General features: G+C 39.9%; 2 protein-coding genes across 3 annotated transcripts in view; one reads left to right on the plus strand and one right to left on the minus strand.

Annotated features, from left to right (window-relative positions):
* Positions 1–1,408: 1,408 nt before the first annotated feature.
* On the minus strand, positions 1,409–18,033 carry ptcd3 (pentatricopeptide repeat domain 3). The gene is made up of 23 exons (XM_074647742.1): positions 17,876–18,033; positions 17,043–17,095; positions 16,094–16,133; positions 15,846–15,891; positions 15,669–15,737; positions 14,196–14,300; positions 11,945–12,068; positions 11,727–11,830; positions 11,203–11,367; positions 10,391–10,451; positions 9,730–9,812; positions 8,895–9,039; positions 8,683–8,733; positions 7,217–7,306; positions 7,045–7,073; positions 6,134–6,240; positions 5,806–5,884; positions 4,927–5,017; positions 4,060–4,145; positions 3,819–3,964; positions 3,631–3,672; positions 3,027–3,185; positions 1,409–1,566 (listed from the first exon to the last, which is right to left on the minus strand). The coding sequence occupies exons 1-23, from the start codon at positions 17,965–17,967 to the stop codon at positions 1,521–1,523; spliced, it is 2,013 nt and encodes a 670-aa protein (XP_074503843.1). The 5' UTR covers positions 17,968–18,033; the 3' UTR covers positions 1,409–1,520.
* A 56-nt stretch (positions 18,034–18,089) lies between these two features.
* Positions 18,090–27,661, plus strand: part of polr1a (RNA polymerase I subunit A) — a 42,419-nt gene continuing 32,847 nt past the window's right edge. Inside the window, exons 1-10 of one of the 2 annotated variants that reach the window (XM_074647741.1) lie at positions 18,090–18,220; positions 18,300–18,401; positions 23,408–23,516; positions 23,735–23,830; positions 23,958–24,107; positions 24,293–24,403; positions 24,839–24,924; positions 25,404–25,492; positions 25,771–25,851; positions 27,404–27,521. In XM_074647741.1, coding sequence (XP_074503842.1) covers positions 18,325–18,401; positions 23,408–23,516; positions 23,735–23,830; positions 23,958–24,107; positions 24,293–24,403; positions 24,839–24,924; positions 25,404–25,492; positions 25,771–25,851; positions 27,404–27,521 — 917 coding nt within the window. In that variant the 5' untranslated portion in view covers positions 18,090–18,220; positions 18,300–18,324. Of the gene's footprint in view, positions 18,402–23,407; positions 23,517–23,734; positions 23,831–23,957; positions 24,108–24,292; positions 24,404–24,838; positions 24,925–25,403; positions 25,493–25,770; positions 25,852–27,403; positions 27,522–27,661 lie in introns of both variants that reach the window. The other variant, XM_074647740.1, reaches the window with a different exon arrangement.

Raw genomic sequence — 27,661 nt, forward strand, 5'->3', positions numbered from 1 at the left:
TACTTGTAAAGTCACTGCTGTTTTGTTTTTGCACCAATAAAAAAAAAGAACAAATAAGTATGATTAATGGAAAATAGGATATTTCCTCCTAAACAGGGAGAGGGAAAAAAATATCTTTACACTGTTTTTGCAGTCAGTTCTGTAAACCGGTGTGTGTGTGTGTGTGTGTGTGTGTGTGTGTGTGTGTGTGTGTGTGTGTGTGTGTGTGTGTGTGTGTGTGTGGGAGAGAGCATGTAAGAGAGTTTATAAATGTACGAGGGAAGTGTCTGTGTTTTCCCACGATCTCTGGCAGGTGAAAAGAGAAAACAACTGGAAGGTTGTGTGTGAAGTTTGAAAGGCGACACTGGTGTTTTTATCAGTGTGCAGCAGGGAGTATACGTGGTTGTTTGAGTGTGTGTGTGTGTGTGTGTGTGTGTGTGGCTTTGAAGCAGCTCCTCCAGAGAACAATTCCCCAGAACACACCCATCTTAAAAACCCCACCCACACACACACACACGCACACACACTCCACTCACTTTAGACACTTGTCCTTATACGGTCATACCAACAGCTCGGCTGATGATTGGTCGAAGAAAAAGCATTTTGACAGAAACGCACACCTGTGCAGGCTTGCAAACACAAACACACACACACACACTCCCCCAGCTTGTTCTCAGCATCTCCCACACTCCCAGACACACTCACTAGTACAGACATGATATCAATGATTCCTCTATATGCACTGATGCTGAGTGATTGCTGCTAATAATGCCATTAAACAAGCACAATTACCAGCTTCATTATGTATTTAATTCAACTATTTGTCCTAAATGTTATTCTAAAGCAAACAGTGGTTCCGTTTTAAAAGGCTGGAGTGATGTTGTAATGAAGTAATATAGTAAATATAGTAAAGTTGTGTCACACACACACACACCTCTGGTACCTGTCTTGTCTAAACATGCTGTCCATAAAAGTCTTCAAAAACACACACACACACACACACACAGTGCATACCTGCATCTGCACACACACACACACACACCACAGTCTGTTTCTGTTTGTTTCTTCTGAAATTAAATGGTGCACACACGCAGCAGTATGAGGAAGCAGCTTATCAGTGATTCGAGGAAGTTGGTCAGCTATCGCCAGGAGAAATTTGCCTCTGCGGTCTTTCCCTCCGAGCCACATAGTTTATGGTCATGGATACTGCAGAAAATACAAACTCCCTCCATCTGTGGTCACGACAGTGAGTTTCACAGTCATGTTTTGCTGAGCTGAAAGGAATCGTCTAATGTATAAAAAGTGGGAAAGAAACTGTGAAATGTGACACATTGTGGTATAATCCTGAAAACTGAGTTACTTGACAACTCCCTGAAGAAGGAGAGATAGCGGCCTCTAGCTGACACTTAAAAGAAAGCATTACAACAGGTTTCGATTTGATTTACGTGACATACATTAGTTTATTATAACGAAACAGGTACACTTTATGATTTTTGTATGGATGGATCGGCGTCATAGTGGTTCACCCACTATTGTCTCCTTCAGTCACGGGGCTCTCCTGTAGACTCCAGCTCAGATAATACAGTCCTGGATGGGACACAAAAACAAGATAAGAGTCAGAAAAAGGCATTCAGAAAAACAAATACACATGATGGATCATACTGAGATCAAATGCAGCTAGAAGGTTTTCCTCGGTGGTTCCCAACACTGGAACAACCATTTCAGATGTGTCTCTTCTGTTTAAAAGGACGGGATGCTATGTGGAGCTGCTGAGGATGAAAACTTCCTTCTAAGAAAAAAATTGCTCTTTTTAATTTTGTCCCTGAGGACTCAGAAACTATGGATTGGTCCCTGTTCATTTTTCTGATGTTAATGTGTTCATCCATCACCTGCCATCCCCACAGACTCTGATGAAACCTGATGAGAGATGTTACATTGCACTAAAGCTCTGAGGCCGGTTTCACAAATAGATTTAATCAAAGTGGTCTTAACTTTGCTCTTAGATTACTCTAATGCATAGAAATAGGAAGAGAGTAGAACGGACATTCCCACTCAGATCAATGTAGCAAAACGGTCAGAGTAGCGGCCATTTTTTATGTGTACTGTTGCCATTGCAACTGTTGTAACGGGCTAATGGGTGTGTCTGGAAGGGAGCCCGCAAAATGCTAAATCTGATCTGAGATCTGCACAAACTTGCAAAAAATCTTGCGAGACCTGTCCTAACCCTAACCATTCAAGGTCAATGCCTAACCTTAACTATTCAAGGTCAATGCCTAACCTTAACTATTAGAGATCAATACCTAACCCTAATCATTCCAGGTCAATGCCTAAACTTAACAATCTTGCAAGAGTTTCCCCAGGTTGCGGGCTCCCTTCTAGCCACTATCCGGGCTAACTTCCATATAAATCAAGTTGTGGCAAGTCTGAAGTATGAACGAAAGTATGAATTGGCCTTAACTGACGTGTGTCGTCACCATGACAACTGACAACAATCGCCATTTTCTTTTGACCTTGGTCAAATGACCACGGCAAACATTTCAATGTCTGTTCTACTCCTATTGTATTTCTATGGTCTGAACTAAGAGCCATGTTTCCATGGTAACAATCAGTAGCACCAAGTGATATAAAAGAGCAAAAACATGGCTCATAACTTGTGGTTTGTTAACATGTTGTGAAGCAAGTGATGAGAAGGGAAAGAATTTTTTTCAGAGCGCAGTAACCTGATGGCAATATACGGCAGTGAGGACATCGTCAGTCCTTTTCATTTGACCGAGGAAGCTATCTCGACCCTGACTGGTGAGTCATCAGAAGTATTGAGCCACAGCGTCTCAGCTCTGCATTGACATTTATGTCTTTGCTGAATTTTCACAACAAAATGTCCTAAGCCGTAGTCTAAATCTATCTCTGTGAAACAGGTCCCTGGTATAATACCAATGTTTCAGTGACTAAATGACTATTTGTTTATTCGTGTTTCACCCGTTATTCAAGAAGTTGTTAGTAATTGTCGCAGATGAACACACGTTTCCTGCTGTCCGACTCCTCCTCACCTTTGTTCCTCAGTCACATCAAACTCAGCCAGTGTTCGCGTTGCCAGTCTTGGCGTCGCAGACAGACAGAAGGCAGCAGACAGCTGAACCAGCTCCACTGCTCTTTCTGGAGAGCCGTCGCTGCGACACGCTGACAGGAAGTCCTCTAACAGCACCTCACTGCAGAACAACACACGGCAGGAAACACACAGTCACAAACAGCCAATGAGCATGAGCCTTTATACCAAAGCTGTGCCAAAATGGGATTACACATCATTCCTACAACTTGTTTTATCTGTTGGTACAGTTGCATCTAGAGTCACTTACATGAATGAATGTGCTGCTTATCTATTGGTATGAATATACAATTACAGTTTTATGACCTTGTGCTAGTGACATGTTTACGGTTTGTGTGGAAACCTCCTGTCTTGACAAGTCTGAGATGTCTGAGCCACCAAAAACATCTCCATTTTTTCTGTGTGTAATTACTAGCTAGAGGATGTCATTACAACACTTCTCATGATGGTAGTTTTTCAAAGAGAAGCCAGCAATATTTTCTGTTAGTTAAGAGTTTTTCATTGTCAAAGAGGATTTCGGTACATTTGTAGTTTGGGCAGAGACTTACTCAGGGACTCTGTTCCTGGATTTGAAGAGCTGCAGCGTCTCCCTGCAGACAAAAATAGAGCAGAGGGGAAGTCAGATCCATTTCACCTTAACATCATTTGGAAGTGGACATTAGTAGAGTGAGACTACAGTAAAAGCCATCCTGTAAATGGACTGACTGACAGACGGATATACAGCCGTCTCTCTCACCAGGCCTGTTGGGTCTTGTTGGCTCGCAGCAGCAGGGAGGTGATGTGGGAGAGGGAGGGGGTGCTCCACTCCAGAGGGGGCCTCCCTCTGTCTCCATCAAACACACGCTTCACATCCAGAGCACATGCTGCAAAAGACTCCTGAACCTGCAAACACACACACACACATGCATGTTCATCAACACAGCCAAGTTGATAGAATTACCTCCACTGCTCCAATCTGTCATCATGTCCTCACTGACCTCAGGACTGTGTGTGTCTCTGGCCATCAGGGTGAGCAGCTCCTCCACCAGATCAGACTTATTATCATGACCTAGAGTCCGGATATCTGGGAAAACAGGAAATAGACATAAGACTCAGATACTGTTCATTTTTAGAACTCATCCAGTTTATATCAGCGTCTTTGGGGTGAAATGTAAAGGGGCAGGGTTTCAGACAAACAAACAAACAAATGAGAGGCTTGTTTTTTCTGACACGACAAGCATGGGATTTAAAACGTATAGGTGATAATATTGGCATAATTCGGTAGAAAGAAAATAGTTCCTACATAAAACTGCTCCCAACAACACCAACAGGGTTGCTACACATGTTCCATTTCAAAATTTCGACTACAGTGCTTTTGCCATGGCATATGGCTTACAATCGCCGCCTCCCTCATGGTTGAGATGACGAACGATTTTACACAAAGTTAGCATCCATCTCTCTTCAGTGCATTCTGCCTTCAGTTACTGGTTACTTGGTTACTTTTTATTATTACATTATTGCTGTTATTTTGCTCATAATGAAAACTTGGCCCACATTTCGTTACCCTTGCCAAAATACCACTCAAGACAATTGCCTAGTTCGCCTATATGGACGCGTCGGCCCTGGCTGTGACGTACAGGCTTTTGACGACATCAAGCTCGCTGTGGCCTGCGCTCACTGACACAGTGGGAAACCTTTTGGCTGCACTGGCTGCTCCACTCACCATGATAAAAAACTCTGCTGTTGAGTTTTCAAATATATATTTTTTTGCACTTTGAAATAATCTAGATTGATAAATAGCGCTACGGGTGAGAGGGGAAAATATGCATTTTTGATTTTGGGGTGAACTGTCCCTTTAAACTCACCTTTCCATATAGTGGGCAGCAAGTCCAGACGACTGTCTGTGTCCAGAGCCTGCAGCAGGTCCCTCAGTCCCTGAGGGTTCGGGTAGTACACCTGGAAACACAGAGTAAAAATCACAGTAGTGATGTTAATTCCCAACAAACAAGGGTAATATTAAGTTAGATAGTTAATTATCCATCTCACTTTCTCCTCAGATTATTGAGATGAAAATTCAAACATGCTAGATCGAAACCATCCCATTTTTTTTTGGCAAAACAGCTTAGATTAATCTATGTGACAAAAGTGAAATTAAGGCCAACCTATGGTGACCTTAAACTACTTAGTTATGCGTACATGAGTAATGGATGGGATGGACTTGGACTTATATAGCGCTTTTCTAGTCTTCCGACCACTCAAAGCGCTTTACACTACATGTCAGTATTCACCCATTCACACACACATTCATACACTGATGGCAGAGGCTACTAAGGTGCCAACTTTGCCCATCAGGATTTAATCTAAATACTCATTCACACACCGATGGCTATGCCTCCGGGAGCAATTTTGGGGTTAAGTGTCTTGCTCAAGGACACATCGACATGTGACCCGGAACAGCCGGGGATCGAACCACCGACCTTCCGATTGGTGGACAACCTGCTCTACCCTCTGAGCCACAGCCCCCCCAGTTAAGTACACGGGTATATTCGAAGAAGAATACCCGACTGTTACACACGCTGTAGGAAAGTGTGTGGAACTGCTCTGATAATGGAGGCTTGGTGACACAGTGAAGTACCAGCTGCAGCTTATAAGATCTTAAAAGCTTTTATTGATTCTTAATATAAGACATTATAAGAGTTCTGTAGTCCAGCTGAAAAGGGAGAGAGATGCAGAGACGTACTCACCGAGGGAATGAGGCGTCTGTACCACTTCAGCACCTCGTCAATGTGCTCCATCAAACACAGCAGGTTGAAGAAGCGACCACTGGAGAGGAGAGAGGACAGGTCCGCTTACATCGGACAAAAATGTGGAATTTCATTTACAAAATTGGATCCAATCACTAGATGTCAGGTTTCAGGCTGCGTTGAGGTTCATATAGTTATATTCTTTAACTTACATGTGGTTCATTTATTGACCCTCCACAGCCTCCCAGTTGTTTCCTGCCACCCTTATGCCAGATATACAGGTACAGGGAATGTGTTTGAGGTTAGCCTCAGTGGAACGTTTACTTACTAGTAAAACGTCTGTTGGTATGAATCTCCCAGAAGCCTCCAGTTCTCCCCACGTTCTACTAGACTGTGGACCTTATAACAAAGCTCCAGATCTTTATTATCCAGACACTGTTATGACAAAAACAGGCAGAGAGAAAAGAAGGTTAGGTGGACAAACCGATGTACACAAATTAACAATGAACTGGGACAGTGGGTCTTAACCTAAATAGATATTTTGTTATTGTGGTTAAAGAAATGTAATTTATGGAGTTGTTCGATTGCTGCTAGACCACCCCGTAAATACAGGTGCATCAAGCATGAGAGCAAATAGGTTTTCACCTCAGTGAAATGTTGTTTTTGAAAGGCTAAACGGCAACAAATATTGATTGAAACTGAATATTTTGTTAGATTTTGCTACTAAGTAGCAAAAAAAATATATCTTTTTAAATAGTTTTATATCCAGACTTTTATATAAATTATCCAGTAAGTGTGTCGTTACGATTTTTTATATGAATTGGGAAACAGGATCGGGGTATCTGCATGTTCTAAGACAAATTTAAGACTTTGTAAAATCCCTTAACATGCTAGTGACAATTTAAATGTAATCTAAGAATATCTAAAAGCTACCCAAACCGGTCTTCATCTGATTAAACATAGCAATTATAGTTAAAAAAACAACAACATTTGGAATTAAAGAAAGGAAGGCTGGATTGATTGAATTGGATGTTAAGTAGAAGGAGTGATATATATTTGAACAGTGACCCTTATATAAATCTAAAGGTAGGCAAAAAGACAGAAGTGCTTGATGAAAAAAACAAGGCCTGAAATAACAAACTCTTAACTTAAGTCTCTGTCATAGTTCTAAAAAAGGACTTGCACTTTGCAGAAACCCATTTGTGATAAATATTTAAACAAGTAATAAAAATGACTTACTACTCTCATTGCGCTCGAGAAGAATAGAACTGGAAAGAGAAAGAGGGAATATAAAATCAGTATTAATGGATGAATCCCTCTGCTATGTCATGGTGATTACAAATGTTCATGTGTTTTATATCCATTTTAAACTAAATCGGTGCTATTTTTATACACATACACAGCAACGTACCATCATCGGGGTCCTGGCAGGTGAAGCTGGTTCCCGCCAGCTCCGATATCATTTCCTGTAAAATGTCAGTGCTGCCCTGGCCAGAGGCGGCTGGAGAGGAAACAAAAGCACTTAAAGCAGCAGTAGGCAGAATATTTTTAGCATCCATGGGCAAAAATTCTATAATAACCTTTCAGCATATTGTAATGCAAGTGTTCTGAGAGAAAATTAGAGTTCTGCTCCTCCTCATGGCTCTGTTTTCAGGCTTTAGAAAATCTAGTCTGTGACGGGAGACTTTGACCAATCACAGGTCATTTCAGAGAGAGAGAGCGTTCCTATTGGCTGTTCATTCAAAGGAGGTGGCTGTCAATCACTCGCGAACTCCGATAAAACGGACAAACTAGGCAGCGCTGATCAAATAAGAATCAATATTCTGTTACTGTAATGCCTATTTCTCTCTTCAAATGTTTTCAGAAACATCTTGTAGTGTACGGTTTAGCTGTAAAATTAGAAAGTTTGCTCTGCCTGGTGGGTGGTGCTTGGTATTTCCTCAACTGATCTCAACATGGTCAACATTGCTGGGTCACAAACTGTCTCATTTTACAGCTAAACAGTACACTACAAGATGTTTCTGAAAACATTTTATGGGAGAAATAGGCATTACAGTAACAGAATATTGATTCATATTTGATCAGCGCTGCCTAGTTTGACCGGTTGATCAGAGTTTGTGAGTGATTGATAGCTGCACAGAGACGGTAAAGCTTGGTCTATGCTCGTCATAGTGAAGCCGGCGCGAGGAGCACGCGTCAGAAAATTACGCCATCGCCGCTTTCGCGTGGTGCGCGAAGGCTCCGCAAGTTGTCGCAGTGGTTTGTCGTGCACCTCGGAATTTTGTAACTACGCGCCGACTGCACGCGCTGCACTTTTCGTTTCACCATGGACGCCTTCGAGGGAAGACTGGCCGAGCAGGTTGGCCTGTACAGACGTCTCTACTACTGTTCATTGAGAGACCGCGGGGACAGTCAAATGACATTAAATACTTGGAGAGAAACAGGCAACACACTGAAGAATGACGAGGCTTTCTGCTGCAGGCTGTGAAAGAATCTGAGAGATCGTTTTGTAAAAGCTAAAAAAAAGGTCTCATGGAAAGAGTGGCGACCCGAGGGGAAGCACGGAGAGACGCAAAATAATTTAGACTTGGAGGTAAGTGACCGTAATAATTACAGTACGCAAATGCAGTGTTTGACGGTACGCCAGTGTTAAGTGTATACTACTGTTACCAGGAAACCTACTTTCCTTTCCGGTAACACTCGGCACATGATTTCTCATGCACTATTGTCAGGATATAGCTTTATAAAAATAAATGTTTTAATCATATTTGCTCCAACCTGCCTACTGCAGCTTTAATACAACTCAGCATACAGACAACGGAACTAAAGACTGTACCGGAAATGTTCCAATGTGATGTAACATCACACTCTGTTTACCTGCTTTGGTAAAGACTGCCAGGATGTGGTAGAAGGACGCCAGGCTGGGAGCTGAACACACACACACACATAAAAGACCATTATCATCCATTGGTCAACACTGATACACTGGTGTTGGTCTTACAACTGTGTGTGTGTGTGTGTGTGTGTGTGTGTGTGTGTGTGTGTGTGTGTGTGTGGGTGTGTGTGTGTCTGTGTGTGTGTTTAGTCACCTATCCCCAAGGCCTTCATCTCACTCAGAGTGTATAGAGCTTGTGTTTTGGCCAAAGAGCCGCAGCGTCTCAGAGCTTTGAGAATACTGTTGAAGGTGAGCAGGTCAGGCTGAACTTTCTGTTGACGCATCTGGTTCAACAGCTCCTGCAGACACAGAGAGAAACTTTAAACAAGCTTATTTTACCGCCACATACCTCGAAAAGAATTCATCACATTAAAAATCAACACTACAGTCGGTTCACATTTTTTGTCAACATACAGTTTGAGCCCCAAAGTGTTCAATATGAAATAAATACGTAATTATCAAATAAATAATCACATAAATAAATTGTGGACAATACATATATGAAACAATGATTTAAGAAATTATTATAAATCAAGTATTATTATGAAATTATTATTATTATTTCACTATTCTCATTTCCATAACAGGGTTTTAATGGTTGGTTAAACGTATTTTTAAAATTCAGTTTTTTATTTCATAGAAAATAAAAGGATGAAATAAAACAATGATAAAATAGCATTTCATTAGTTAGGTTGAGGTTTAATAATTTCTTAAATTATTTTACACTTAATTTATGAATTTATATATTTTCCACAATTAATTCATATGAGTATTTATTTCATAATATCTTTTTATTTATCTAATATTAAACATTTTGGGGCTCCAAAAATATATATTTATTCCTCTGAAAACAATTTAACTAACTGATTTTAGCATAGAGCTTATGCAACAACATTTTTAATGACACAAAAAGGTCTTTTACAACAAAAACCTGGTCATGTACTCTTTAGGATTTGCAACATTGAGTGAAACAGTGAAAAGGGTCTTACAGTGAGGAGGTCCCATCTCTCATTGTATTTATCTCTGACATCTGGAGCTGCTGTTATCAGAGCGTTGAAGATGTGGATGTCGGCTGGAAACAGAGGGTTGGGTTATTGGTCATCTAGTTCCAGTACAAAGACACTTCAACAGGTTATCTACTTCATGAAAATGTAATTCTTTGGCTCCCTCTAGTGGTAAATTCCAGAATAACACTTAAACCGACATCAATACACCAGGTCAAAACCAACAGACGGAATTTTCAGTTGAACAAATCTAGTAGGTTGGTGGAAGATCTAAATAATATGGTAAACTAATAGTGAAGGAACATGACGTAACTGTGTACTGAAGGTCACATGACATTCTTATATCCCTTTCACTGTTAAATTCAAATGAAAGGTGATTACAACACATATCTGTCACCGCTTCTTGAAATAAAAATAAATAGATTTTTAGTTAAAATAATTGTAGATTGTATTTAGAGTATATTCAAATGACCTGCATACTCTACTTTGCATTACGAGAGTTTTACAGCAAAGAAAAAAAGTAGTATTAAAAATAGAAAAGACATCACATCAACCTACAATTTCTGCTCCAAATATTGCCGTTAAAGATGTGTTTGTATACAACTACTGAGCCATTTTCTCTTCTTATTGTCTCTTTGCAACTCACCGATCATTCTGTTGTTAAGCATGTCTGTGTACATGCTGAAGGCCTTAGCATAGGCGCCATGCTGGGGAGAGACACACAAACATATGCACTTAATCTACAGCAGAGCACACAAATGACCATTTTACTGCCACAACAATCCCCACACAATGCAGTAACTACCCAGCGGTTCAGATGCATCTTCTTAAAGGGAACATTCACCACCTTTTATGTGGACGTCCAATCAGTGTTGATGGTAAATGTCGTCGATTGAAGCAATAAATTCCTCAGTGCTGCTATACTGACCCAGAAAGCTGAGTTCTCAGCTGCAAAATGTGTTGTTCATCCTGCATCCAGCGCCGTCTTTTGACGTGACAGTGACGTAGCTGGATGGAAGGAAGGAAGAACTACAGGCTGCTGTTTCAGCTTGGATTTCTAGTCTCCGCCTCTGAGTAGCCAGGGGGGGTGCTGTGCTCCAACTTCCTTGTTCTCTTCGCTTGTATAAACTGCGAAAATGGCATCCCAAAATATGAATGCAGATGATGTTATGGACGAGGATACATTTTACAGTGCTTTGACAGACTAGATGCTGTGGCTGCATTTGCCTTGCAAGAGGATGGCACGCAATGCATCCTGGTACATGTAGGCACTGCCGGCACAGCCCTCGAGCAGAACTCAGCTTTCTGGGTTAATGTAGCACACCCTAAGGAATTTAATGCTTCAATCTGCCCTAAACACTGAGTGGACATCCACGTAAAAGGTGGCACATTTTCCCTTTAACAAACATGAAGAGGCCCTTCCAGTAACAGCAACATCAGTAATGACTGTGTCCATACCTTCACCATGCCTCTGATCAGAGCAGAGTAACACCGTGTGTCTCTCTCTGGCAGCAGGTTAAAGATCCTCTCTGCGTTGTTGTTTTCTCTCCAGGTCGTCCTCAGCAGGTCTGAAGCCCGACGGAACCTCGACTTCCTTCTCCTCACCTCCTCTCCTGACTCCTCCTAATAAAAACACAGACAAAGTAAATATACATAAATACTGCAGTATTAATATCATGTCCAAAGTATCCAGCTGAATGTCGCTGATGGATTCATTTACCTGCTGCAACAAAAACCCAACTTTGTGTTTTATCGATTAGTAGACTAATCGCAGTTATTTTGATAATCAATTAATCGTTTTGAGACATTTTGCTATTTGTTTATTTATTGATTTGGGGGTTTGACATTTTACACTATTTGCTGACACTTTATAGACAAAACAATGAATTGAGAAATAATTGGCAGGTAATTAATAATGAAAATAATTGTTGGTTTGCAGCCCTAATAGTGTCACCATGAGGTTTCGATCTGGAATGACTCACTGTGTCCTCTGGCTGTGGTCCTCCCTCCTCAACAGGGTCTCTGTCACCGTAGAGACAGATCAGGTCCAACATTTCATGGGTGGTTTCCACAGAGACTGCCGTGCCTAGAAGAATTGAAGAGTCAATGAGGCAATATTCCTAAAACAGAGAGTGAGTGTGAGTGTGTGTGTGTGTGTGTGTGTGTGTGTGTGTGTGTGTGTGTGTGTGTGTGTTCTCACCAGCTTGCAGTAGTTGATCATACATGTCAACAGCAGCTTTAACTTTCCTCAAGTTGATTCGTTCTTTCAGTGCCTCCTCACTCACCTCCTCAAGAAGCAGTGCCACGGTCTCCGGCATCAGACACTACAAACACACACACACACACACCAAAAACACAATGAGAATTAAACAATATCACTCCATATTATTTTAGATATTCAAAAGGTCACATCAGCAATATTTCAAACATTTAAGTGAAACCAAACTGGATGTGTTTGCTATGAGAGTAAAGCTGACAGAACTCTCCTGAGGGCTGTAGTACAAAGCAGGATTTGGGGTTAGCCAGGTAACTTCAGGGTTAACACCTTCAGGGTTTTCAGTCCTATGACGGTGGTTCACTTCTTAACTGCGTAGATCGCCATGGTAACTGATGATTAAACACCTAACCTGTTCAGGAGCAGGTTCTGTTCCAGATAACTCGTATAAAAGCACCGCCTACTGACCAATCAGAGCTCTGTGTCAGATTGTATGATGATATTACACAAAGATGAAGAAGTTACGGTCATAATCCAGACTGAAAGCAACACAGCTGCAGGACGGACAGCTGGCAAAAAAACACCGACTGTGTGTGAATGCGTAAATTAACAAAATTATGATATCACAGCCCCATCTAGAGCACTATAGATCTGACTAGAATTAGCCTACATGTGTGTATTCCATTAAATGAATGTGTTGCTTAGATGTATTGTTATGGTGTGTATGATAATATTAACCGCTTTGAATTATCTTCATACATTTATTTTTTATTTGCTCCGTTTCACACCGCTGGGGTTGCAGCTGAAAGAATACGGCTAAAATAGTCATACACACCATAACAATACATCTAAGAACTAGAACTGACAAAGTTAGCGGGATAATACCGTGTTAACGCAAATTTGTTTTAACGGCACTAATTTCTTTAACGTATTAACACAACTTGAAACTTTTAGGTTGTAGCGGGCTCAGTTTTAAAGCTTCAGTGAAGATACAGATAGATACTGGCATCATGAAACTAGAAAACCTCCATTAAGTCCATTGGTACTAATCATGTCATACTAGCTTGTCAAGAAGGAGGTTAAATAACGCTCCAAATGTACGCTAAATTTTGTCAAGGAAAATCTGGCATGGCCATTTTCAAAGGGGTCCCTTGACCTCTGACCTCCAGATATGTGAATGTAAATGGGTTCTATGGGTACCCACGAGTCTCCCCTTTACAGACATTCCCACTTCATGATAATCACATGCAGTTTGGGGCAAGTCATAGTCAAGTCAGCACACTGACACACTGACAGCTGTTGTTGCCTGTTGGGCTGCAGTTTGCCATGTTATGATTTGAGCATATTGTTTTATGCTAGATGCAGTACCTGTGAGGGTTTCTGGACAATATCTGTCATTGTTTTGTGTTGCTAATTGATTTCCAATAATAAATATAAATATACATTTGCATAAAGCAGCATATTTGCCCACTCCCATGTTGATAAGAGTATTAAATACCTGACAAATCTCCCTTTAAGATACATTTTGAACAGATAAAAAATGTGCAATTAATTTGCGATTAACTTTGGACAATCATGCGATTAATCATGATTAAATATTTTAATCGATTGACAGCCCTACTAAGAACACAATAATTTAACGGAATCCACACAAGTAATTATAGACAGATCTATCGTGACTCTAGATGGGCCAGTGATATTATAAGCCTGTTAATTTACGCATTCACACAGTCGGAGATTTCTTTCCAGCTGTCTCTCCTGCATTTGGCAGCTTCAACATGTTACTTTTAGTTTGGATTAAGTGTTTAACTTCTTCATATTTGTATAATATCATAGTTTGCTCTTTGTTTGTAAAATGTGCCGCTCTGCTGACAGTAGACTAGTCCATGTCTGTGATTGGTCAGATACTGCAAGCACCGCCCCGTTCATGTGAATGCGCTCATAACCAGACAGAGAAACTCTGGGTTGATTTACCGAGTTGATAACCAGCTTCGTAGGACCGCTTAGCGTGATCTCGGTTGTTAGGGTTAGTGAAGCCAGCTAACGAGAAGATACCCTGGGTATGTTGAACTCACTTCGTAGTACAGGCCTCTGGATTGAACTGTTTTAGCCTGCTGTGCTATGATGTTTGATTTCAACCCCTTTCATAACACACACCTGTCTGACTATATATTCTCCAGCCCGCTTTACATATTCACTACTATATACAGTATATATGTGGGTGTGTGTTTCTTACTGGTATATGTGGTTCAGCAAAGTCTTTTGTGAAGAACTTGGGATTGCTGTTGACAAAGTATTTGGCTGCCGATTTGCCGGACTCCTGAGAGAGAGAGTACAGCTTCTGCAGAGAGAGAGACATGATACATGAGCAGTTACATAATATCTATTACAAAATATCTATATACAATACTGACTTAGCTCAGCGGGACAATAAATTGTACAATAATTCAGCTGTGCAATACTCAATGTCATTAATACTGTACATTTCATTATTTAATTCTGATTTAAACTATTCTGGTATTTATATTTAACACACTTAATAGATCCCACTTCTCAGCATTTTCTGCCGTTATATGCTATATATTGCACATCTTCATGCAAATATTTGCACATATTTCATATTTCTTATAATCTTATAATTATTTTAGATTTCATTTCTTACTTAATTACATATATTGTGTTTATATTGTAGCATTATGTACAGTATTGTAGCATTATGTACATTATTTAAATGGTACATACAGGTACAGCAACTGTAACGCCCCCATTTCCCACCAGTGATCAATAAAGTATTACTATTCTGATATTACAGCAGCTACATCCCAGAGTGCACTCTTTACAGCAATCTGAGCTGTTAGTGCTGATTCATTATGTCTGCAGTAGTAATGCTTTATGTTATTAGTAGTAATGTTTTGTTTGACTTCATCTTAATGCGTTCTCAATGGGTGCATATTATTATAAATACATAGAAAGTGTTAAAACGTTGAAATAAACTGAAATACAACAACAACAACAGTAACCAAAACTAATTTGGCTACTTGTAAAAGTAAACAAATAAACTAGAAATATATGTAAAAGGATAGACATTTTTCACACCCCATTTTTGTCATTGCAGAAAAAACAAATGTTCCCAAATGCAGCCATAATTAACTTTATTAATTACACCTGCACTTGTCCTGCTATGTCACCTATACCTAAAAAGGCTTATTTTAGTTTTCATCATTTTGTCTACTGTGTATACAGGGTGAAAACAACTGCAGCAGAGGATCTTGAAGAGATTACAACTCACAAGTTCTAATATTTCATGAGCCACAACATCTGTACCATTTTCACATAATACCCAATCGAAATTAACTGCCATTCCAAAATAAATTATAGCTGCTGTGCAGCTGTGGGTCGGGTCCGAGCATTTCGAGAAGGAAGAAGAAAAAAGGAAGAGGAGGAAGACAAATGAGAGATACAGGGCAGTCCGATCATCATTAATTCTTTAAGGGATTAGCATGTTCGTTCTGCCTTTATCGGGTCTCGAACTCACAACCTCAGACACCAAAAGCAAGTCCCTATGTTGGTGAGCTTACTGCCCGGGGGAAACTACCACTTCTCACAGAAGAAGAAAAAGAAGAAGAAGGAGAAGAAAACAAAAATAAGCTGACTTAGTAAAGTACTGCAATGTCACGTTAGTGTAAAGTTTAGCATGTTTTTGACATACAAACTCAGAGGAGGTCCTGGGAGAGAGGTAAGGATCATCCTGGAACTGGTAGGGATATGCTGTAGGATCCTGGAGGGAGAAAATAAAAAAGGCTAACACACATTGACAGACAGATACACAAGAAAAGATCCACACTGAAACTGAAAGATCATCAGAAAGAAGGGAAGGAGCTCTCACCCTGCTGACAGTCGATCCCAGAGCCTCCAGCACTGCCTCTTTGCTCCTGTTCAGTGACAAGGGACATTAATTCACAGACTTCTTTAAAGACATTTATGCAAACGTTAACACTTGGCTGACTTGATTTAAAACTGCGTGGTTAGTTTTAATAAGCTCGAAGTAAATTAGGTTTTTTCGGACTATAAAGTACAAAGTGTTGCTTAAAAACTTCAACTTCAACGTCATGTAGCAGTGATATGGACATATACCATGTTTTCTTCCGGGGGATGACAATAGTATCTGTGGATTCTGCAACGACATCAAGAAAAAGGTGCAATTTGAATGTCATTGATAAATTACAATCAATTATAAATAAAGCCTTTTCTCTGATGTAGCTACTGGGTGATTTAGTCAAATCTGACAGGAGGGCAGAATTTTCCAATAAATCCAATTATTTGAAGAATTAGCCCATTCTTTTACTGTCAACAAATCCCATGAGAAGATGAAAACCAACAATGCTCTCCTCACTGAGCTACAGCCACCCCAAAAAAAATGTATTAAAGTATTTTCAAGCAAACATATTCAAAGTGGAGTAAAAAGTGAATTTGTTGGACTAATTCCAGCTGCGGATTAATACACATTGCTGCCTGTAGTGAGTAGATGTATGGCTGTAGGATGGCGTATGGTGGATCAACTCAAAATAAACTACAGTGACTATGTTGAACTGAATGTAGGAACATCTCACCTTGTGCAACACCGTGGCTCATGTGTTTGAACATATTTAATTACACAGGCAAAAGTTGTTAGTTAGATACATTCTTCTTATGGGCAGGCAGGCAAACTCAATATCTTCCTTTAAATCTCCTCTTAAGACTCACTTTTTTTCTTAACTGATGGCATATTGTTGTAACTATTTATATGATTTGATCTTGTTTAGATCTTAAGTTCTGGATGTTAATTACTTTAATCATGCTTTTATTGTAAAGCACTTTGTAACATTGTTTTGGTAAGGTACTATATAAATAAAGTTATTATTGGATTTGTTTAACAATATTAACTATATTGCCATCCTTATCCTGTAGTTGTAAACAAAGCAGCAACCCTGAGGATGACTACACTTGGGCTCAGCTTTGAAGCAGTTAAGATTTTCTCACACTGATATTGTCTCTACTGACAAAGAGCGTTTCAGTCATTACCAAAAATCCTAATCCAATTTACCTTTATTAGCTTCTGCAGCTTGTTGTCGCAGAGCTGCAGTCCAACCAAAACTCCTGGAAAAAGAAGAAGAAAGAAACTGATGAAATAAAACGAGGTGACGTTATACTTTGCACAAAAAATACAGTCCTCTGGTTGGCTGTGTTCATTCATACATCCCTTTGTTGCACATACACTATCATATTTGATCTAAGTAGATTAACACCCACAGCCCTGAGGGTAGAGCAGGTCGTCCACCAATCTGAAGGTCGGAGGTTCGATCCCCGGCTGCTCCGGGTCACATGTCGATGTGTCCTTGAGCAAGACATTTAACCCCAAATAGCTCCTGAAGGCATAGCCATGGGTGTGCGAATGAGTATTTAGATTAGAGCCTGCTGGGCAAAGTTGGCACCTTAGCAGCCTCTGTCATCAGTGTGTGTGATGGTGAATGCTGACATGTAGTGTAAAGCGCTTTGAGTGAACGGAAGACTAGAAAAGTGCTGACACTATAGCTATAACTCTATAGTTACAAACATGTTGAACAGTGTGTGTGAGGTCAATATCAGTCTAACAGCAGAGAGTGTGTAGAAACTCTCTCTCAACTGATTCATATGCAAAGCATGAAATATCTGAGGTAAACCATTGTCTACATGTTTAAAACTAACTCACATCTGCTTAGATATCAGACATTTGTCCATCATGTGCTGCAGTGATGTAAGGTATCTCCATGGAGACATGATGACCTCCTGATGCTGCTGCAGCTCTAACACTCATCTAGCGACCACAGTTACAAGAGAACACAGTCCAGTGAATACTATGTTATATATATATATATATATATAACCCATCAGTCTCACCTGTGAGTCCAGAGCTGCTGGTAGTGATGGATCAGAAAGCTGAAGCTGTTTCTGTGGATGTGATGTCCTACGAGCCGACCGGGCACCGCCATGTTGTACACAGTGAAGGATTCTGGGAGGGAGAGACCATGTGGTGCTGAGAGAAGGGGAGAGACACATAATAACACTTTGTATTTTAAACAAACTCTACGCGTTATCCACACTTAACATCTAGCAATTTTTATATTTTATTGAGTTATTTAAAAAGCATAATATCCACTAGGTTTGTATAAAAGCCGAGTCGCACTATCTGTGTCTCCCCTCTAGTCTGACGGTTGGTCTGACCGGCCCACGTGTGGAACAGGAGTAACTTTGTGTCGCATGTGGTTGAATTTAATACATCCATGTGTTGAACTGTCCGCCATGAATTCATATCAATAAACAGCTCAAAGTCTGGATAATTCTCCAACATGTATTTTGGTAAAGACGTGCCATGGCGGCGTCTGGAGGGCATGACGTTTGGCCTATACTCTGCTGAGGAGATCAGGTGAGAGATAACTTGTTAGCTTCTTTAATGCTAAACATGAGTTCATAACAACATGTCTACTCGTGGCAGCAACGTTATGTTACTGTACTCTTCTAGCTATCTGGATAATTACACACATGTTTTAGATAGGAGTTGCTTTGTCAATGTTCAGATTATTTATTATCTTGTGCACCAACATGATTCTCAGCAGTAACAGTGGATGTCAGCTGCTTTTCCCTGACTATTATTAATGTGTTTATTCAGATCCTCAGCTAACTTTGACTGTGGTTCAACCCTGTAGGGACCGACTGTATCAAGATGCCACTTCTGATATGATCAACATATTTTTATAAATAGATATAGGTCATTTCATATCTCGATAACGATATATATCACGATATAGCAGGCTTTCTGGGAATTCAGTTAATAGTCAAATATTGCGTAAAATCTGCACATGGTAAACCCTAGTTTAGTATATTCCTGTGTGAATTGTATACTTGACAAATGAAAAGTAAAAGAGTATTTCCTCATTTTAAGAACTTGTGTGCAAAATGAACATGACAGTTTTAAATAAAATTATAGAGAAAAAATAGATAAATATAGGTGTAGCCTAACAATAAGGCCTGTTTATTTATAGTAGGAATATACTATCTTCAGACTTGAAAATAACTTTCTTTTCCTCCAAGTGCAGAATCATTATTATGGTTTGATATATATGTGTATATGGATTTGCTAGTGTATGTGTGTGTGTGTGTGTATATGTGTGTGTATATATATATATATATATATATATATATATATATATACAGACGTAGGCAAAGTTGTTGGTAACGTTCCGTTAAAGAGAGAAAAACCCTCAATGGTCACTGAAATAACTTGAAACTGACAAAAGTAATAATAAATAAAAATTCACTGAAAATTAACTAATGAAAATCAGATATTGTTTTTGAATTATGGTTCAGCAGAATCATTTAAAAAAACAAACTAATGAAACTGGCCTAGACAAAAATGATGGTAACATTAACTTAATATTTTGTTGCACAACCTTTTGAGGCAATCACTGCAATCAAGTGATTTCTGTAACTCTCAATGAGACTTCTGCACCTGTCGACAGGTATGTTGGCCCACTCCTCGTGAGCAAACTGCTCCAGCTGTCTCAGGTTTGAAGGGTGCCTTCTCCAGACTGCATGTTTCAGCTCCTTCCACAGATGTTCAATAGGATTTAGATCCGGGCTCATAGAAGGCCACTTCAGAATAGTCCAATGTTTTGTTCTTAGCCATTCTTGGGTGTTTTTAGCTGTGTTTTGGGTCATTATCCTGTTTGAGGACCCATGACCTGCAACTGAGACCAAGCTTTCTGACACTGGGCAGCACATTTCGCTCCAGAATGCCTTGATAGTCTTGAGATTTCATTGCACCCTGCACAGATTCAAGACACCCTGTGCCAGATGCAACAAAGCAGCCCCATAACATAACCAAGCCTCCTCCATGTTTCACATTAGGTACAGTGTTCTTTTCTTTGGATGCTTCATTTTTGCGTCTGTGAACATAGAGCTGATGTGACTTGCCAAAAAGCTCCAGTTTTGTCTCATCTGTCCAAAGGACATTCTCCCAGAAGCTTTGTGGCTTGTCAATATGCATTTTGGAAAATTCCAGTCTCGCTTTTTTATGATTTGGTGTCCTCCTCGGTTGTCTTACATTAAAGGTCACCTATTATGCAAAATGCACTTTTCCATGTCTTTTAAACATCAATATCTGTCCCCAGTGTGTCTACAAGTCACCATAGTATCATAAAAGACCATCCTCTCTCTTTTTCTCCTGCTCCGTTTGTCCGGAAATGGGTGTCGAAAAATGCTGCGCAGCTTTTCCTTCTCTTCTGACGTCGTTTGAGAATGCAAGCCACGTGAGGGTTTCCTGGTCGAACCAGAGCAGAACCTTCAGTAGCTGACCCCGCCCCACAGCGCGTCACTGTCTCTCCTCCTCAACCGAACTTGAGCAAAGTAGCTCCTACAGTTAGTCTGCAAGAACCAGCAGAACAGGCCTCATGTACTCCCATCATCTAAATATAACATGTTCTTTCACAAAGGCTTTATGTAATTACACTGTTTAAACAGATGATATTTATATATTATACATATTTGATGTCATGCATGTAGAAGAGTACAGGTAGTAAATAGTGACTTGTAAGCAACACAACACATTTCTGTTTCACAGTCAAACTTTATTTGAGTTGACAGATGACAATATTAATTATTCACAGCATTTGTAATCATCTCACCTGTTAGTTAGTTAGTTATGTTAACATGGTACAGGAGAAAGTCTTTCAGCTCTGGTAAACTATGGTAAGCTAAGCTCCGGTGGTCTGTAGTCATGGTAACACAGAGACAGCTACTACTGTAAATAATATACCATTACTCTGATCTTCCATACATTTATCTTTTAGCAGAAATAATGAACTGACTACTGTTTCACATCTTCTATTTTCCACCCTGATGGTCGCTGTGTTTACACACCGTCTCATAGCGGTAGCATGTAGCTAACCCGTTAGCATGTAGCTACATGCTAACGGGTTAGCTCTGTATCTCCCATCTGCTCACAGCTATCTGCTCTCAGCTGTCTGCTCTCAGCTGTCTGCTCTCAGCTGTCTGCCCACAGCTGTCTGCTCTCCTCTGGGATGATTCTGTCGGTCATTTCTCACAGATGGATCTGTAAAGACAGACGTAAAACAGAGTGTATGTTTACGGTTTACAGAGTTGATGCATGAGGTAAACACTGAGCTAACCAACAGAGCTATAAACAGCATTATTCACCTGAGAGAAACCGACAGGAGAACCTGGAATCTGGACCGCAGATGTTCATCATTTGTCGCCGATTTCTGATCAGATTCCTCCGGTAACGTGCGCTGGGTGAAGTTTCTGGTTTATAAACTTTAAAGTGGTTTATAAACTTTATTCTAGCTCCTCTCTCTCCACTCCTCTCTCCAGAGCTTCTCCGGGAGGGAGGGGGAGATAGTGACGCTGTGTTGTTGAGGACGTTTGATTGACAGAAAACGCTGACCAATCAGAGCAGAGTGGGAGGAGACAGGCTGTGAATCAGGGGTTTTCAGACAGAGGCTGAATTAGGCTCTGAGGCAGGCAGACTCAGGCTGCAGTATGAGAAGAATAAAGGGTTTTTTGAACATTGCAGCATGTAAACATGTTCTAGTGCAACATTAAAATACATCTATGAACCTGGAAATGAGCATAATATGTGACCTTTAAGTCCACTTTGGCTCAAACAGTGACGGATGGTGCGATCTGACACTGATGTACCTTGACCTTGGAGTTCACCTCTAATCTCTTTGGAAGTTGTTCTGGGCTCTTTGGTTACCATTCGTATTATCCGTCTCTTCAATATGTCATCAATTTTCCTCTTGCGGCCACGTCCAGGGAGGTTGGCTACAGTCCCATGGACCTTAAACTTCTGAATAATATGTGCAGCTGTAGTCACAGGAACATCAAGCTGCTTGGAGATGGTCTTATAGCCTTTACCTTTAACATGAAGGTCTATAATTTTCTTTCTAACCTCCCGAGACAACTCTCTCCTTAGCTTTCTGTGGTCCATGTTCAGTGTGGTACACACCATGATGCCAAACAGCACAGTGACTACTTTTCACCCTTTAAATAGGCAGACTGACTGATTACAAGTTTGAAGATACCTGTGATGCTAATTACAGGACACACCTTAGTTTAATATGTCCCTATGGTCACATTATTTTACATCTTTTCTAGGGGTACCATCATTTTTGTCCTGGCCAGTTTCATTAGTTTGTTTTTTTAAATGATTCTGTTGAACCACAATTCAAAAACAATGTCTGATTTTCAATAGTTCATTTTCAGTAAATTTTTATTTATTATTACTTTTGTCAGTTTCAAGTTATTTCAGTGACCATTGTGGGTTTTTCTCTCTTTAACGGAACGTTACCAACAACTTTGCCTACGTCTGTATATGTAGATTTTGTTGTTTATTTTTGTGTCCAGTTGGCACATATGTATACTTTTGTTTATCTGCGTTTAAAAGAAAACCTAATAAAAAGTGAATGACAAAAAACATAAATACAGGCCTAGCCTGTATCGCGATAGAAACAATATATAAATATATATACGATAGACATTTTTACATTGTTTTGATGATATATCTAGGGCTGTCAATTGATTAAAATATTTAATTGTGATTAATCGCATGATTGTCCATAGTTAATGACGATTAATCGTAAATTAATCATACATTTTTTATCTGTTCAAAATGTACCTTACAGGGAGGTTTGTCAAGTATTTAATACTCTTATCAACATGGGAGTGGACAAATATGCTGCTTTATGCAAAATGTATGTATATATTTATTATTGGAAATCAATTAACAACACAAAACAATGACAGATATTGTCCAGAAACCCTCACAGGTACTGCATTTAGCATAAAACAATATGCTCAAATCATAACATGTCAAACTGCAGCCGAACAGGCAACAACAGCTGTCAGTGTGTCAGTGTGCTGACTTGACTATGACTTGCCCCAAACTGCATGTGATTATCATAAAGTGGGCATGTCTGTAAAGGGGAGACTCGTGGGTACCCACAGAACCCATTTACAGGAAGTTTGGAGCATTATTTAGCCTCCTTCGCAACAAGCTAGTATAAGTAATAATACTATAAAGTATAGTAGTATATCATTATTATTATTATTATTATTATTATTATTATGTAATAATAGTATACTTAGATTTTCTAGTTTCATATGATACCAGTATCTTCACTCTAGCTTTACAAATGAGACCGCTACCACCTAAAAATGAATGTGTAATTATTGTGTTAACTTTGACAGCCTTAACATCATCATATTGCCCAGCCCTAAAACCGGCTAAACACCGATTACACATACATGATAAAGTTCCAAGTTATTCACTGCAGTAGTAACCAAAAAGTTGCTAAGAATAATCATTTTGGAAGCAGATAGTATAATAATGTGTTCTTCTCCTCTCTTGTCCAGGAAGCTGAGTGTGAAGGCGATCACTAACTTCAGGCTCCTCGATGGTGTAGGGAATGTGGCCCCGAACAGCCTGTACGATCTGGCCCTGGGGCCAGCAGACAGCAAAGAGGTACATCTCCACTCAAATCATATAACATACAATCTAATCTGTGTGTTGCATAATACAGTAAGGACACATCTGTGAAATGCCAAAGATCCGTCTGCTCCTGACTTGTGGTTGTACCTCTGTGGTTTACCGTTCTCAGTGTGTAAAGTTCAAGTAAACTTTCAGCGAGTACTTAAAATTATGATTTTTTTCATGTTACTTTCTGTTATTGTTTTTACCAGGTGTGTTCAACCTGCTGTCAGGACTTCAACAACTGTCCAGGACACCTGGGACATGTAGAGCTACCTCTACCTGTATACAACCCGCTGTTCTTTGATGTAAGCAGGTCTTCAAATGCACAACACAACACTTTCTAAAACTTGTTCCAATCCACCTGCTTTAATGCATTTTGACTAATATTTGTATGGTTTTCTCTCATCCCCTCCTACTGCTCTCCTTCATCAGAAACTCTACCTGCTTATTCGTGGTTCCTGTCTGTCATGTCACATGTTAACGTGTCCCAGAGCCGCCATCCACCTGCTGATAAACCAAGTGAAGTTAGTGGACCATGGAGCCATGCAGGAGGTCTACCAGATAGAACAAGTTCTCAGCCAGGTGGGTTTGAAGTTACTGTGGAAACAAATTATGGCAGGATTGTACAGACTAGGTTGCTCTTCTGACTTATGGATCTCCACAGTGGTTTTGTAACTATCATAGATCTACAGCTCGCTGTTTATACTTTTATTTATTATCTTTATTATTTGTGTGTGTGTGTGTGTGTGTGTGTTTGTGTGTGTTAGCACCTGGAAGTGAACCCCAAAGCCACCGGAGATGAGATCGAGCAGGTGCTTAAGCAGTTTACTGACACAATAGTTGGAGTGAACGCCAAAGGTTCCGAGAACACCAAACCGGTGAGTACACACTTACACACACGTATGCAAAGACATGCAGACACATGGCACTCAAAAACAAACATATACACACACCGAAAATCACTTGAGGACTGTTTAATGGGATTTAAAATATGGAAAATAGGGTTTAACGGTTCTGAAACTGAGACCAAAACCGCGACACAAATGTCCATGGTCTTGTGGTGCCGTTTTCCGTGTCGAGATCCACCCCAAATTAATCTACTCCAGTGTTCTTGTTGTTGATTCAATAACAGCTGGAATTTTTTGAAAACCTAGAGTTTTTCTTATTCTCCCGCAACCCCAAACCATGGATCTGGAGAATGGTTACACCCCTGATGGAAACCATATTGTGATATACATTCATTTCAGCCATACAGTGCAGTCCTCATGGAGGCACACTGGCCTAATTGTGTCTCTGTTGTTTTTTTTTTTCAGATCAAACACCTTGTTGAAAAGAAGGGCAGTCTGATAAATGACTTCTGGAAGATCCATATGAAAAGTAGGAAGTGCCCTTACTGCAGGTAACCTGATAGAAACGGTGATGGAACTTGATTCTCATTTAATGTCGTTCTATAATACTTTCTATAGCAAAGATTAACCATCTACCACCTGGTTATTAGTTAGTGGAGCCAGCCATACTTACAGATGTACAGTATATACTCTACTAGATATCACCTGTTGTGGTTTTGCTTTAAATATGGCTTGTACAATATAACGGTGAACCAGGGCTTAATCTCCCACTGGTAAAACCATAAGTAATGTAAATTGGTGTATATGACCACAGTGAACTATTCCGTTAGTATTTTTAGGCCTATATTCAACAACTAAGCACACAGGATTACTGATGCAAATGGTTATTTGCTCAAAGATCAGACCAAGAGGCTAAAGATGTAGGTGGCATAATGATGTAATACCTCTTTGCCTACATGTTGATAATAGACAAATTCCTAATAGCCCATTTTATGCTGTGATCATGGTTTGTTTGTGTGTGTGTGTGTAGGAGTGGCAGGTTTACAGTGCGTCGTGAACACAACAGTAAGCTGATTGTCACGATGCCATCAGGAGTGAAGACCGGTGACAAGACTGATGGTACGTCATATTTGAAAGAAATTAGATCATATTTATTACACATGCTGATCGTTATTGTGCCAACAGCTGTGCAGTCCGGAAGAGACTGAGATTAAACCTATTGTTAACTCCTGAGAGACGGAGTGGGAAAGAGCCTATTTGTGTCTTTGTTTTTGGTGAAGCGGTGTGTAACCTGTAACTCTGCACCGCCAACATGGCACCCGTTGTGAGCCCTGCCTATACACATGTAGAATACAGTAAATGGATTTTGTCTGGCTTTTGTTTTTGTCATCCTGCAGAGGATCTGATAGCAGGGAAGAGAGTCTACCTGACGGCTAGTACCGCTAGAGAACACTCCAGCAAACTGTGGGAGCAAGAAGGTAGGACCAAAACCGGACTGTTTGATGATTACAACAAAGTGAAACATTTAAAAGTGAATATTTGAAGTGCGGTCTTGTCAGACCAGATTATATGACTTGAGTAATATCTCAATTGAAAAGAAGCATATGAAGAAACGGTAACACTTTTAAGATCTATAAAAACTGAATTATGAAATAAATGTCTAAAGATGCAATAATTACGATTCCATAAGGAGTCATTTGTTAACTACTGCTTTCTATTTATGACCCCCCTTTTATAACTTCTTTTTCTAATTTCTCGCATTAAATTATATATATCTTTTCATTAATTTACTATCAGTTTAAACTTATTTTGAAGGGCTTTAACCTCTTCTACTCCACCCCTCTTTACGATAGATAGACAGACAGATAGACAGACAGACAGACAGACAGACAGACAGACAGACAGACACTCAGACACTTTATTGATCCCGAAGGAAATTTAGGATAGACCCGTTAGTACAGGGGGTCTTTAGGGGGAGATAGCAGGTCTAACATTATGATAGAAGTATATGATGGCCATCCTCATGCTCTATTATGTCTCTATAAATTTAACTATTTTTTACCACTCAAGAATTGATAAAAATGATCAATAATTCCTCCAAAATATCACATTAAGACACCAAGACATGGAAGAACACCATAGAAAAAGTCATGCTGTGATTTGGTCTCAAACTTTTGACATTTAGAGATTTATGCAAGAATTGCATTTTTTTGTAGGAAAATCCATCCATCCTCTGAATGCTCTAGGTCTCTAGTTTGATCCATCCATCCTCTGAATGCTCTAGGTCTCTAGTTTGATCCATCCATCCTCTGAATGCTCTAGGTCTCTAGTTTGTGGCTGTAAAGTTTCATGAGGCTGTGATTATCCTAGAGGTCACCACAGGTCATTTTATACAGTGAGATCAAGTTTTTAAAAAAATGGTCTCACTACAATGAAATGTCTCCTATGGGGACTAACATCATCACACATGAATCCAGTTGGGCTCATTGGATCCACAAGAGTCTCAGCTGTACAGTGATACCCAATTCATGTAATTCATAGACTGTTTAGGGACCCCAGGATGCAGAAATATTCAGATACACCATTTTAGAATAGGCGAAAATAACACGATTATACTGCATTCAAAAACTGCATGTGATTATCATAAAGTGGGCATGTCTGTAAAGGGGAGACTCGTGGGTAACCATAGAACTCATTTTCATTCATATGTCTTGAGGTCAGAGGTCAAGGGAACCCTGTGAAAATGGCCATGCCAGTTTTTCTTCACCAACATTTTAAGTTTGGAATGTTATTTAGCCTCCTTCCCAACAAGCTAGTTTCTAGTTTCGTGTGATACCTGTATCTTCTAAACCATTATTAAAGAGCTGATAAGGATAATCATGGTGACCTTTTCTAGATAGTAGAAATTGTGATTTCGTTTTTTTGAGGATGCAAAATGGTAGCGTTGCAAAAAAAGCCAAAAGGTCATTCACTTTTTGTGATCATCAATCATTCTCAAGACATAATTCTTCTCTCCTCTCCTTCATCCAGGTTTCTTCTTGAAGTGTCTGTTTGCCGGGGTGGTGGAGGGGACGCGGTCCAAGGAGGGAGAGAACGGTCTCTATCCAGACCTGTTCTTCCTGGAGCTGCTGGTGGTCCCGCCTTGCAGGTACAGTGTGAACCAACCCGTGCACATACGGCACATTGAGCCACTGGTAGTAGAAACATTTTACAAATATTAGTTGTGACCTCCTCAACAATCGCTACAACACTAACAATTTTGATAAGGCTGGGAGGGATGCACAATCA

Source organism: Sebastes fasciatus, chromosome 10 (assembly GCF_043250625.1).
Source record: "Sebastes fasciatus isolate fSebFas1 chromosome 10, fSebFas1.pri, whole genome shotgun sequence".
Lineage (NCBI taxonomy): Eukaryota > Metazoa > Chordata > Actinopteri > Perciformes > Sebastidae > Sebastes > Sebastes fasciatus.